The 13,640-nt window shown below is 41.8% G+C and overlaps 2 protein-coding genes across 4 annotated transcripts in view; one reads left to right on the forward strand and one right to left on the reverse strand.

Annotated features, from left to right (window-relative positions):
• Window positions 1–13,640, reverse strand: part of LOC146706796 (uncharacterized) — a 378,960-nt gene that overhangs the window by 237,912 nt on the left and 127,408 nt on the right. The gene's annotated exons all lie outside the window — the stretch shown is intronic.
• On the forward strand, window positions 300–13,519 carry cetp (cholesteryl ester transfer protein, plasma). Of its 3 annotated transcripts, none has more exons than XM_085465036.1 (18): window positions 300–438; window positions 672–965; window positions 1,471–1,585; window positions 1,665–1,796; window positions 3,679–3,749; window positions 5,275–5,362; window positions 5,435–5,504; window positions 5,592–5,652; window positions 7,543–7,634; window positions 7,785–7,884; window positions 8,832–8,911; window positions 9,500–9,550; window positions 9,624–9,776; window positions 9,910–9,977; window positions 10,784–10,826; window positions 11,198–11,267; window positions 12,430–12,515; window positions 12,596–13,519. In XM_085465036.1, exons 2-18 carry the CDS (start codon window positions 824–826, stop codon window positions 12,671–12,673), a joined length of 1,500 nt encoding a protein of 499 aa, XP_085321162.1. In that variant the 5' UTR covers window positions 300–438; window positions 672–823; the 3' UTR covers window positions 12,674–13,519. The 3 variants fall into 3 exon arrangements, with proteins under 3 accessions (XP_085321162.1, XP_085321164.1, XP_085321163.1); XM_085465038.1 differs by having other exon boundaries at window positions 304–438; window positions 667–965; XM_085465037.1 differs by lacking the exon at window positions 300–438 and having other exon boundaries at window positions 451–965.

The raw sequence follows: 13,640 nt of genomic DNA on the forward strand, positions 1-13,640 counted from the left end.
GTCCAAACCTTTCAGGAACAGAGCAATAAGCAGCTTCGTGTCACTGGACCAATCATCTGCAGCAGCTGAGAGCGGGCTGCCTTTGTCCAGGTTGGTGAACTTGTGCCTCCCACAGCCTCTCGTTTCTGTCTCACACTCGTGTTTTTAGAGTGGAAGAACCAATCAATAAAGTCAGCTGATGCCATCGCACATAAAACACCCACACTTATTGATTCCTGTTAAGGCCCCAGCTAGATCAGTGCCCCCTTTGTTGTTACGTCCAGGCTCCGTCAGCTGTACCTCCCCTTTCGTCTCCTCTTACAGGGAGCTCCTGTTTCATTGTGACCCTGCATTTATTCAGGAACGCTGGCCCTGAATGTTAGTCCCCTGATGAGAGGAGGAAAGGCTGGAATCAGAGGCTCCGTGTCCTTTTGCTCACTTTTAAGGCGTCTTTGTGGGGTACGTATGCTGGCAGTGTTGCCTTCTGCTTCTTGTTTTGTCCCAGTTTGAAAAGAAAGGGATGCATTCTTTGTCCTGCTGAAGAGCTCAAAACTCCAGAGTCTGTGCTCATACCTGAGGTGATAGGACAGGTTGGACTTTGATCAGTTTACTTTAACGGGGACAGACCTGAGTCAGTGTTTGTCCTTTCAACGAGTCTGAAGCACAAGACTTGTCTTTCTCTGTCAGCACAGATATCAGGAGCACAGTTTTCCATGTTCCTGATGATCCGTTAGTAAAGCCAGAACCGAGGGAACCAGGATTCACCTGCTGTGCTCCGACAGAACCGTCCACAGGGTTAGACACCTCAGCCAGTTCTCAGAGAGGGAAAACCACCTCATGCACGATGCCCGGCAAAGTCCCGCTGCTGCTGCTGCTGTCGTTGCTGTCCTGGTTCGGCACATCCCACTGCTGCCTGCAGGACCCCGCTTCAGCCTACAGATTCACCGGAGCCGTGTGCAGGCTCACCTACCCCGCTGCTGTCGTGTGTGAGTCTTTTTTTCCTGGAATTTATTTGACTCCATTTGTTGATTTTATCTAATCATCCACTCAAGCAGCGACTTTCTGGAACCAAAGAGCAGGAACAGAGTGACGATTTTATTCAAACACATACATTCAGTGAAGTTTCCGGATAGTTTTCCCTGTTTGCAGTGAAATAGCAGCAGCAGCTTTAACATGATTTTATTCAGTTGGTCGTCAGGTGAAGTGCACGTCACATCTATCTGCCACAAACCTCAGTCTGGTTGTGTTAAAGTTTCTTTTCTCCTCACTGATGTTTTAGGGTCTTATGAAGTTCATTCATGTGATTATTGCAATTTGGTGCTAATAAAACAAAAAGATTAAAACATTTAAATGGAAAATAAGACTTGTTTTCAGCCAGTTCTGAAAGTTGTACTTAATGGGAAGTATTCACGTCGGCTCATCTGTCAGATTAGGTCACCACAGATCACAACCCTGTGGTGTTTTAGAGCACACGTGCTTTTATCTTTGCAGTGAATGAGAAAACCACTAAAGTGATCGAGGCTGCTTTTCAACACGCCCGATACCCGAGCATGAAGGGGGAGAAGTCCCTGCTCTTCATTGGAAAGGTCATGTACGGCCTGGACAAGTGAGGAGACACACACACACACTATAAACATATATGTGACACCCATGGTGAAAAAGCGTGTCCGTCCTTCACCGTCCAGTTTGGAGATTCACAACCTGTCGATTGGTCAGAGCGCGTTTGAGCTGCATCCAGGTGAAGGCATCGCCATGGAGATAAGCAATGTGTCTGCAGTGTTCAAGGGCAGCATCCAGTATGGATACGGCAGCTGGCTGTGAGTATGTGTGACCGACAGTGACACACACACACACACACACACACACACCACCATATGATCTGATCTACAGATTCTTAGAGACTACTGCACATCACCTCGCTGAATCATGTTACTGTTTGTCTGATGAGAAGTGTGGATACTGGACTCAGTGATGCTACTGTCAAGTTGTGTTTGGTTGTAGTTTAGCCACATGCTGCACAATTGTTACCTTTAAAACAAGATCAGAGAAGCAACGCTGCTAATTTAAACCATAAAAAATCCAAATCCACGTTCGCATTAGAGAGTGTGGAGCAGGGAAATTATTTTACTGCTATTGTTAAATAATTGTCATCATTACCATTGCATTAATAATATAATCTGGAGTTTATATTGCATTCAGGGGTTAAACAGTGTCTCTTTCAGAAAGACTGAGTTGCAGGCTGACAGGAAGTTGTATGCAGAAGTGAAAGCAGGAAGTTATTTTGAGCAGCAGGCTAAGATGAGGCTTTAACAATGTAACAGATAGCTTTAAGAAGGCTTTAAGGTTTTATGCATACAGGTATTAAATTAACTTTGTATTCCAGGTGCAGTTATAACTATTTTATACATATTGCATATCTGTGCTTATTTGAGTTGATGTTCAGGTTCTTTAAAGGTCTTAAGCTTCATCTAGTGAGAGTGTCTAGATGATCCATGCTGAGGGAAAACTAGAACATAGAAGGAATTGCAATACATGCTTACAAAACACTTATATATCAGATCATTTTATATTAAGGTTTTAGTAGAGGTTCTTGGTTAAAACATTTATTTAGTAGAAGACAGACACATAGTCTCAGTGAGCCTCTGTCCTGGTGAAAGGTCAGAAGTGCAACAGGTGAATTGAGAAAGAGCATGTGAGGTCGTGACACACACACATGAGTTAGATTTATTTAGAGGAGAGAGAGGTTACTCATGTCTGGCTGTAACTGCAAAAGTGTCTCGGTAAAAGAGGAACCGTTCCTTGTTGTCTCGGCAAGAAAGAGGAACAAGACAAGAACTGAAAGGTAGACAGGAAGGGCCAGCCATGAAAATAGAAGATGATCTTCTGGGTTAAAAGTCTGATCTATGTATAAAATGTATCTGTGACGCATGAAGGGGCGTCAGTAAATCAAACCCTGATGCTATAAAATATCTGTTCATGCTTTGATTAAGTCGAGGACTACTGGCTGTCTGCGTACAGAGTGTCTTCCCACACGTGTGTTCATTAAAATCATTGTTGGACCAAGATCCTCTGGACCATGAGTGGTTTGTACTCTCCCTCCTCAATTTTGAACCTTAACAAGAGCAGCCCTGGTTTTGCTCAAAACAGGTTATAGTTTTAACACGGGTCTCTATGGAGACCGACTTTCTTTCATGCTAATGCTCTTCATACTCCAATGCGCCCAAAACTTCCAATTTAATTTGAATGAATGAGTCTTCACTTTGGAATCAATGATTATTTCTCAGTAATACGACCACAGCAGCGATCTGATGTCATTTCCTCCTGTAGTTTTGTTTTCAGGGCTTTAGAAATGATTCAGTTCAACGATGACTGAAAGTCGAGCAGTTTTTCTTTGTTTGGTGGTTTTTTAAACTTTGACACAGAGTTTAAATGTCAAATAGCAGCAACATGGCTGACTAGCTGGGATAGCTTTGTTGCAGTTTGAGTCTGATGGGAAAACCACTGCACTAATACTTTGTTTTTAGCATAGGTAGATGGACTTTTGTGCATTTTGTGGGTGTTTTTAAACATTTTTTAGTTGAATTACATTATTTTCAGCAACTGGGCGATTACTAATTCTCAGGCAGTGAGGATTAGTAATCCCTCCTGTTTCCTGTGATCTTTGACCTTACTCTCATTTGTATTTTTCTTTTTCTTTAGTGTTAACTTCGGACATTCAGTTGACTTTGAGATTGACTCTCAGATTGATCTTGGAATCAACCCCAAACTTTGTAAGTACATCATGTACCAGTTTGTTTGACCTCTCAACAAGCCACCCCATCAGCAGTCACCGTTCCTGGGTTAGGTTTGTGTTTTGTTCCACATTCATCTTGGTAGTTTTTTCCATTTTTTGATGCTTTACGTTCTAGCTCCATTAATGTATTCAAAGCTTTCAGAATGTATCAGGACTGAACATAAAAACATACAATGATCACATAAAACTCAGTGGATTGTTAAGGTTTAGTAAAACAAAAAAAGGGCATAATGAGAGGTCAGAGGAGAATGGCGAGCCTGCTTTGAACTGACAGGGTGGCAGCAGTTGTTACAAGTTCTAACCACTTGTTCCAACCAAGCTGTGCAGAAGAGCCTCTCTGAACCTGAAGCAGATGTGCTACAGCAGCAGAAGACCACACTGGATGTCTTCCTGTCAGCTAAGAACAGGAAACTGAGGGGACAGTTCATACAGGCTCACCTAAACTAGACAACAGAAGACTGGAGCCTCCATTTCTCCTGCAACATTCAGATGTCAGTGTCAGAATTTGCCATAAACCACATGGATCCATCCTGCCTTGCATCAGGGATTCAGGCTTGTGGTGCTGTTGCTGTAATGGCACATGTAAGTAGCCACTGAGCATTGTTACCTGAGTGTTCCTGCTGACCGTGCCCATCACAGTGCAGCCATCCGTTGACGCCTGCTTCCAGAAGGAAAACCATGTCACATCACAAAGCTGAAATAATCGCACACTGGTTTCTTAATAAACATGATGATGACTTCACTCTACGGCCTCCACGGTCACCTGGTCTCAGTCCTGAAGAGCACCTTTGGGATGTGGTGGGATGGGAGATTATCATCTCGGATGTGCAGTAACTGTCCGCATGGACCGAGTGAACGTTTCCAGTACCTTTTTGAAGGTGCTGGCAGTTCTGATGGTGAAAGGAGATCCAGTCTGACACAAGCAGGGTCTACTTTATAACATGTAAGATTATTTCCACTTAAACAAACATGTGTGCCTTTAGTATGGGAAGAAACCCATGAAGGCACAGCAGACGCGTGCCCTGGTATCTTGGACGGCTACACCAAAACTAAAAATCTAGCAAAAGGCTGCCCCCTGGTGGTGAAAGTTTTAGTTATTTTTTTGAAGAGGTTGATTGAGTGAAGTACAAACTCAGTCTAACTGCGCCGCTGCACAAATATTGCAGGGATTTAACGTGTGTCGTTTGTGTTGCAGCTTGTCAGCCTTATGTTTGTTTTCCATTAATACTTTACATCTGTATTGTATTTCACACTGCGTTATTAGTAGCATTTTACTTTTCCTCCACAGAAAACTGCAGTAACTCCCAAGAGCAACCATGTTTGTGTATTTTATAATAATAATAATAATAATAATACAGTGAAAGTTTGATGTCATCATCCACCATCTTAAAATGTGGCTGCTAGTGTAGCATGTGGCGGTCTCTTTTGTTCCAGCTGACACACAATGAAGCATCATATAAACACTGACTAGCTATCCTCTGTCACCTGTGTGTCCCCGTCAGACTGCGGTGATGGAAAGGTAGCAGCAGACACAGCAGACTGTTACTTGAACTTTCACAAGCTGCGTCTGCACCTGCAGGGAGACAAAGAGTAAGTAACAGAAGTGGGAATGAAGCATCTGCATGAATCTCAGTGTCTGACTGTCAACATTTTTGTGGTCAGGCCGAACTGGCTGAAGAAGCTCTTCACCGACTTCATCACGCTTACTGTCAAGCTGGTCATCAAGGGACAGGTGAGGGCGACAGAGACAAACCTATGATGTGCACAACAATGATTTTTGAGAAGAATAAAGCAGTGACAGGTGTCTTCTCAAATACAGATCTGTAAGGAAATCAACAAGGCGGCAAATATACTGGCTGACTTCATACAGGACACGGCAGGTACGCGAAGACCTGAAGGAAGTGTTTGAAATCTAGAATTAAAATCACTTTCCTTTCCTTAACCCTTTAAGACCTACCATAGAACCAAGTCTGCCAGAGCTTGTATTATATTTGTACATGCTGTGGAGCCATTTTTGGGAGCATTTCAAGTTGCTATACATCAATACAACCATTATAGCCCAAATTTTAATAATATGTCTGCATTAGGTGCATAGTAATTACATAAATTGCAAAAAAAGTGCAATAAACTACAAAAAAAATTGAAAATTGTTTTTGTTTTTTTAACATATATTTCTAGTTAGAGAAATTTAAGAGGCTTATCCCTCAAAACAAAATAGTTTCCCACCACAGGAAATTTATTTTGAGTGTCTTCATAGTTTTATTTTTGAAATACACCAATTTTTATACACTGCAGGAAAAATGAAAATAAATATTATAATGCAAATTTGCAAAAAACAGCATGTGCATCACAATAAACTATTTCCAGCAGTGCAATATGAGTCCTAAGCATCCCAGAAACGACACAAAGTCATAAAGTCAAACATAACTTTTAAAAACACCAGTATAGGCTCATGAGGCCCTGATAGTAAAAAAACTACATTTCCGCTAAAATGACGTCACTCCCGGTTTCGGGCAGGTCATGGCGGACATGCAAAAGTTCGCGCTGACGTCTATTCCAACGTAGGAAGTGTTATGAACAGCTGATCGAATCGGCAAAGCGTGTTTCTAGAATATTATGTTTTTGTTGCTGCAAGTGGTTTTTATGCAATTTTTGCAAAGCTTTATGTGGAAGGAAACTGTGACCGAGGACAAGCTGATGGCATAAGATGTAAGTACAACTCCTCCGGCTTCATATGCAAAAAAAAATTATTGCGCTAGCTTATGCGGTTGCAGTGCTACTGGGATTTAAAAGTAGCCCGCTCCGACCGGCTTTAAAGGGTTAAGCGTCTGTTTCTGCACAAGCTTATTATTGGCACCAAATAATCTCCCATGAACGATGTCTTAGTACATATTTAATAGAAATGCTAAAACATAGTGTGACTCTTACTTCTCGGCGGGTGTTTGAGTTGCACGGTGCTCCTGCGGCGGTCTTTTGATTTTGAGGTTTTCAGCTCTTGTTCTTGTTGGATTAAGGTCAGCGTAGAGCTCTTGAGAAAAGCCCAGCTCCTGCTATGTTTGTCGTTTCTTTGTATCGTTTGTCGCTTCCAGCTCGTAAACTGACAGTTTTCCAGGACATGTTGGACTACCAATCATGGAGGGCAGTGTGGATGTAAATGTGTGAAACAGCCTGCATACAAATGTTCTCTACTGCCGTGGTGTCTGAAGACTGTGGTCTTAACCTTCTGACTATACAGACAGACGAGGTGCAGTGAGGAATTAGTCCTGTCAAACTGCCTCCTTTTTTATCTGTTTGAAATCGACGCTAAGGGAGTGCACATTAAAATAAGACAGGAAGACGAACTCTTTGAAGCTGAAATTGATGTTTTGCTCCAGAATTCTTCAAAAAATTAGATTTCATTGGATTTTGAACAGATATTTAAGACAATGAAGCAGCTGTGTCTTGATTTTGTACAGCGTCAGTTTTCATGTTATGGATTATTTTTTCTCAGTGGTGGCGAGTCATTGCTCAACTTCTTCTCCTGTCGTCCCTGGTCATACACGCCAAGGAGAATAGACTTCTTTAAGTTATCACTGCACATGTTCAAAGCAACAGAAAGTGGGAAAAATGCTTCACTTTCCACAGTTTCCTATAAATGCGTGCAGGCGTGCCAGCAACACTTCAAAGGAACAACATATGATTGTTTCAGTGAGATACCAGAGAAATCAGGTCTTTGGCCTTTTATGTGATCGACCACTTTTTGAAGTTTTCTATTTTATCCATGTGTGCAGAGCAGTTCCTCACTGATGGAGACATCAGTGTGGACATCGGTATCGCTGCTGCTCCGGTCATCACAGCAAACTACATTGAATCATACCACAAGGTAAATGATGACTTTAGATACATAGTTGAATACACAGCAGTGCTGGATCTCCTTTAAATAGTGTAATGTGCAGTAATTCTTCAGTACTGGAGGACACGTAGGGGTCTAATAATGATCTCGTTGGTCACTGTGGGGCTCCATCTCTCCCAGGGACTGACCAAGTACAACAACAAGGTTGCTGTCATCAATGAATCGGTTTTCCAGCCGAGTCACCTGACTGAAGACAGGATGATCTACTTTTGGATTTCAGGTTAGCAGCAGACGCTCTGTTTATCTTGTGTATTTTATTTTCCAGGTAATTTACACCTTTGTGAAGTGAAATTCCACCAGGTACTATAGAAGGCAATGACCACGCTCCCCGTTTCTGTCTTCTCTATCCCCTCACCCCCACCAGTCACAGCAGAGGGGTGGCCCTCTGTGAGCTCGGTCCTCCTGGAGGTTGTTTAAAGGGAGTTCTTCCTCCCCACTGTTGCCAAGTCCTTGTTAATATTGGATCATCCACTTGTTGGGGCTTTACAAGTTTCAGATTAATTTGTAGCTTTGGAAGTCTGCCACAAAAGAAAGAAACATGAAAAACAGCATGTATGTTGGTTAACACATAGACATGCTCAAGACGGCCTGCTGGAGTTCAGTCTGAGCTTCAGAATGGTGCTTGAGTGGCTGTAAACGTGGAGTGTTTTTGGAGCCAGACGAACTGTCGGAGTATTTCAGAAGCTGCTGATCTGCTGGGATTTTCCCACACAAACATCTCTGGGTTCACAGAAAATGGTCTGAAAAAGAAGAATATCCAGAGAGAGGAGCAGCAGAAACTGAAATAAGCCCAAGTTAGAACCAATGGATGTAGAAGAGCGTCTCTGAACCTTAAACCAAAATCAGCAGAAGACTCCTCCAGGTGTCACATCTGTTCAAGAACAGGAAACCGAGGCTTCAAATCACCACACAAGACTGGAACCTGAAATTGGAACATTTCTCCTCAAGGCCGTCAAGTCAAGACACTGAGCCAAAAGAGTGTCGAGGTTATGTAGCTGAAACACTGAAACCAGATAAAGGATGATCAAACTGTGTCCCATCCATGCTCTTTAACATTCACAGGTTTATTTGTACAAAAATAAAATAAAAACAATTTTATTTAAATATATTGAAAAACATTTATTTGTACGTGGAAAGCTATTAATGCAAATGTTGTTTTGACCGCAGACCAGTTCTTAAACCCGATGCTCAAAGCAGCTCACCAAGATGGCCGCTTTCAGCTGAATGTCTCTGGAGAAGAGCTCACCGTAAGTACTTCAGCCTGACCTAAAAGCTCCAAGTCAGACATTTGTGGTATCTTCTTGCTCGATCTGGGATCAGATGTTTGAACTTGCCTGCTTCCTAATTTCCTATTTTTTGTATGTTTGTCACATTTAAATGTTCAGATCATCAAACAAATTTTTCATTCACCACAGCAAGTCCTCCAGGTCCGGGGCAGCAGACCATCACGCTCACCATATTTTACTGTTGGTATGATGTTCCTTTTCTGAACTACTGCGTTACCTTTACGCCAGATGTAACGGGACACACACCTTACAAAAAGTTTAACTCTGGTCTCGTCGGTCCACAGACGAGCCTTTATGTTCCTTTGCTCAGCAGTGGTTTTCATCTTGGTCTACGCCACCATGCAGGTCCTATTGGAGGAAGACTTTAACTTTGTTTACCCCTTAATAAAAAACACCTTTATTTAGAAATGTGTTATGTTTATCTAATATTTAAATTTGTGTGATCATCTGAAACATTTAAGTGTGACAAACATACACAAATATGAAGTCAGGAGGGGCAAACACGTTTTCACACCACTGTACATGTTTGAGTCTTGAATATCATTTCAGACACTCCTCAGGACAAACCTCTCTACTGCCATGCCTGAGCTTATTAGGAAGGTAGGAGTGAAAGCTGCATATAATATATACTTTCTGAGATGGGACGTAAAGCATTTTGTGTTTTTGTGTTCAGTGTCTGCTGGATGCAGCTTCCCCAGAGTTAAGACTGTGGAGTTCATCTGTTCCACATTTGAACAGTTCCACCTCGGGAACCACAGTTTGGGTGCAGGCATCTGGACGGCTCCACTGTGAGGGCCAAGGCACACCAGTACTCTTCTTTCAGACGGTACCAGCTGCCTTTTCCTATACTGAGACAAACTGGGAAACACTTCTAATTCTCAGTATTGACACATTGCGTCTGTGCAGTGAATAAGAAAGCCATGAATTACAAAGTCTTGATCTTTGTGTTTGATGTGTAGGACATGGCCGTAGACATCACAACTTCCTATGTTAACAAGAAAGTCCACCTGCAAGGTCATCCAACAGAGTAAGACTGGTTGACTCATATTTTTGAACACCTTGACTGATGACCCAGTTTGGTCCCAGCGGCAGCTGTGGCCTAACATTTGGCTCTAGAATGCTTTGGTGTACAGAGGAGCTCGTGCATGAGGTGTTTGGTTTCCTCCAAACGTGGTCCTTGAAGCGTCACTGACACAAGACAGACGCCGATTATCAGCGCCGGAGAAGACATGGTGAATGCTTCCTGTCCATCCAGTGAAACTGCTGGAAAGACAACGTTGGAGAAACGTGAACATTTTATTTGTTCTGTATAATCTGCAGCTATCCTTTGAAGCAGCGCTCCTCTCAAACAGCAATAAGGATCATTATTAGGTTATTTACATTATTATGTAAATAACAAAATAACTTAAAGCAAAAATTGGGAAACATGAAGTCCGAAGTCTTTATATTAACGGTCATCAGTCAAACAATACTGTTGCTCTGGGTCTAAACAGAGCGCGTTGTGTGTGACGTCTTCTTTTTAAGCGTTCACACTAGAGCGCGTTTGCTGTCGCATTTTATTTGTAGTGTGAACGAGCAGACAAAAATCTGAATTGAGCATCAAGACCTGCAGAGTGAACGTAGCCTTAGTCTGTTGCTTGGAGAAAAGATTTAAAAGGAACTCCAAAGGCTCACCTGTGCTGTCTGACTTCTACTTTTACTGTTCTCACCTAAGTGTAAGGATGTAAGTGTTAGACTCTGATATCTGATATAAAACTTATCTGCAGATGTAACTTCGGTCAGTTTGTCCTGTTCGTCTACGCCTGTGTGTGATTGTGATCCTCTCTCATTTAGGATCTCAGCATTCAGAGCTGAGCTGCCGTTACAGGATCAGCAGGTAGGCAGTCAGAGTAATACGAGTGTTTTTAACCTGCTCCATTTCCTTTATTTTGGATATTGTGGTGCGGTTGTGCTAATTTTGTACCTTTGACATCCTTTATAGAGCTGCTGTCAAACAACACGTCAAACTTTATGCTTTAAAAAATTCAATCACTGCTGAAAAAGTAATTTTCATGAATTCATCCTGAAAGCACTACACACGTTAAAGTGTTATTTTAGATGTATGACAAGCTGCACAGATTTGTACATTATTACTGAACTGTTAAGTGTGAATAATTCAGTCTTTCTTCAGATTATTTAATTCCCAGTTAAACTGAACATTTCCATTTCTGGTTAGACTTCATCGGTAACCTTTCCCTTTCTTTCTAGCGACATGATGAAGCACTCGAGTTCCTAAAGGAAGCTGTGGTGAAAGTTGGAACTCCCAAAGTCCTGTCTGGTAAGAAACACAGCGCCTCAGCTCCGTCCTCAAACCTTTCACATTATTATAAAGCTTTCCTAAAGTCTATAAGACTGCATGAGTTTTATCATTACTACGCCTCTCTGCCAGACACTTATGAAAGCACTTGTTGATTTACCATCAAACAGCTGATCCAGTGCTTCAGCTTGAATGATTCTTCAAAGTGAACATAATCACTGCATGTATAAAGGCTCATTTACACCATTTCGCTCTCAAAAACAGGTCAGTAAGTGAAGCTGGATCAGCGTTGACAAAAGTGTAGACTTTCTTTACGAAATTACAGATCTCTGTGTTACAAATACTCCTGTAAAAAGTTTAAGCACTAAATAACTTCTATACTCCAGTAAAAGTAAAACCGTGCAGCCTCAGAAATATAGTTAGAAAGTAACGAGTAGCGAATTCTACTCACCACTTTTGTAAAAAGGTAACTGAACCTTTTGCTATGTTAATATAATAGGAAACAATATTAGTCCAATCTAAGTTCTAATTGTCACGAAAGCTTCAGTCTGTCATGTCGGACACGTGCAGTGAAGGAGAATTTCATCAAAACAACTATTTTCTGTTGCCTACATTTTTTCAAAGTACTTCTTGGTCCTGTCATTAGTCAGCTGGCATTAATGAATCTAATAGCACAAATCAACCTGGTGACGTAACCTTGTGTACTGACAGAAGATGGTGCTAGACACTTTCTAAAAACTTGAAGCACTTCTTCCTTAACCTCCTAAGACATGAACTCTTCCACGACAGCATTTTTAATTTCTCTTTGCTATTTGGGCTGATTGGGGCCCGATGAATGTAAAAACAAAGAATTACATGATTTTATTTTTTTACCTGATTTTTGTTTCTAAGAAAAATCAGAGCCACTTATGAGGATATTCGTTTAAATTTTCGATAGAACAGTAGCAGTATAATGTCCTCGTAAGTGGATATCAGGCCCTTGTAGAGCAAAATTGAGTATTTTGGTCTAAATAACCCGAAGTGTGATGTCCACATATGTGGACGCAGGTGCTAGAAGGTTAAATCCAGCTTCACAGCCGGTGTTACATCTGTGTCAGAGAGCGAGAGCAGATGGTGTAAATAAGCCTTTGTACAGTTAGTGTGTCATTTCCACTCTGAAGGATGCTTTTGTGGTTTGTTCCAGTTCTGGGAGTTGAGCTAACCAGGCTTCTGGACAAACAGGGATTGTACCAGTTTGATGTCTTTAACCCTGAGGTGCTTCCCCGGGACGTGAGTCTTCTCCTTCCTCTCTTTCTGCATGTGTTGTATCCCTGCATTCTCACAGCTTCTGCCTCTTATCTCTGCTGCAGGGCTTTGTGGTGATTCAGATGGATTTTGGTTTCCCTCATCACCTTCTGGTCGAGTTTCTCAAGAGGACACTTCAGTAACCTTTAAATGTCCGACCCGAGAGTGTGTTTTAATCTGAAAACTCAGCTAGGACTGATGTGAGTCAGAACATGCTTCTGTCAGTTAGTTGGTGAACATTTTGTTTGTTGTCGTTTGATTAAAATTAAATACCATGTAAAAGCTTCTGCAGGTGATGTACAGTCAGTAAAGATTACCACAATTATTGTGAGACTTTGCCTCACCTGGTTGTGTGAGTTATTGAGATCAACACAAGGTGTGAGTGAAAGAAGGCGTCCACGTCCACTGTGAACGACCATCCTTGAACAGAGGAGCTGGCTTACACCTGTCTGCACCTATAATCTAGTTTTGAGATCCTCTCCTAGACGCCTTATCGCCCACTCACAGCTTTGACAAATGCCCAGCTGGGACAAGCACATTTACTCAGGGCTTTGATGATGTGGTGTTCTTCTGTTTCCCTGACGGCTGTATCTGTGGGGATGGTGTTCACTCTGTGCTGGAGCGTCCTGTAGCATACGAATGTTTATTTTCACACTGACGTTTGAGACACTGCTCTGATAAACATAATCACAGGAATCTGTTATTCTGTCTGGAAACAGGAGTGGAGGATTTCACGAGGATGAAAATACACAGTTATTAACTGTTTTATATATTTTGTTTGTTTTGTGCCTGTAAAGTTTAGTTTTGCTTTGTGGACAGTCGTTGTTTGAGAGATGCTGTAGGACAGAATACCTGCACCGTGATCCAAGTACACTCGTAAAGGACTGACCCTCAGACAGGAGTTTGGATGTTTTACTAGTGTATGTTTTTTGTCATAATCTAATGCCCAAGATTGTTCATTAAAACTCATTCATATGCTGAATAACGTGCTTTGTTGGTTAGCGTTCTCTTACAAAGTTTAATAACTCCTGTCCCCTGGTCTGATAGTAGAAACATTTGTTTGGGCTGTAGCTTCACCTCTTAAAACACAATTTAATGGGATATTCTTTA

The sequence above is a fragment of the Copadichromis virginalis genome, linkage group LG7, assembly GCF_057382275.1.
Source record: "Copadichromis virginalis isolate Kocher_CV1m ecotype Utaka linkage group LG7, C_Virginalis_male_GT1.1, whole genome shotgun sequence".
Lineage (NCBI taxonomy): Eukaryota > Metazoa > Chordata > Actinopteri > Cichliformes > Cichlidae > Copadichromis > Copadichromis virginalis.

Excerpts from the sequence above, each read along its gene's own strand:
- cetp (XM_085465036.1), top strand. The coding sequence starts at position 824 with ATGCCCGGCAAAGTCCCGCTGCTGCTGCTGCTGTCGTTGCTGTCCTGG. Across the intron at positions 1,797-3,678 it reads TATGGATACGGCAGCTGGCT|TGTTAACTTCGGACATTCAG; the intron begins GTGAGTATGTGT and ends CTTTTTCTTTAG. Across the intron at positions 5,363-5,434 it reads CACCTGCAGGGAGACAAAGA|GCCGAACTGGCTGAAGAAGC; the intron begins GTAAGTAACAGA and ends TTTTGTGGTCAG.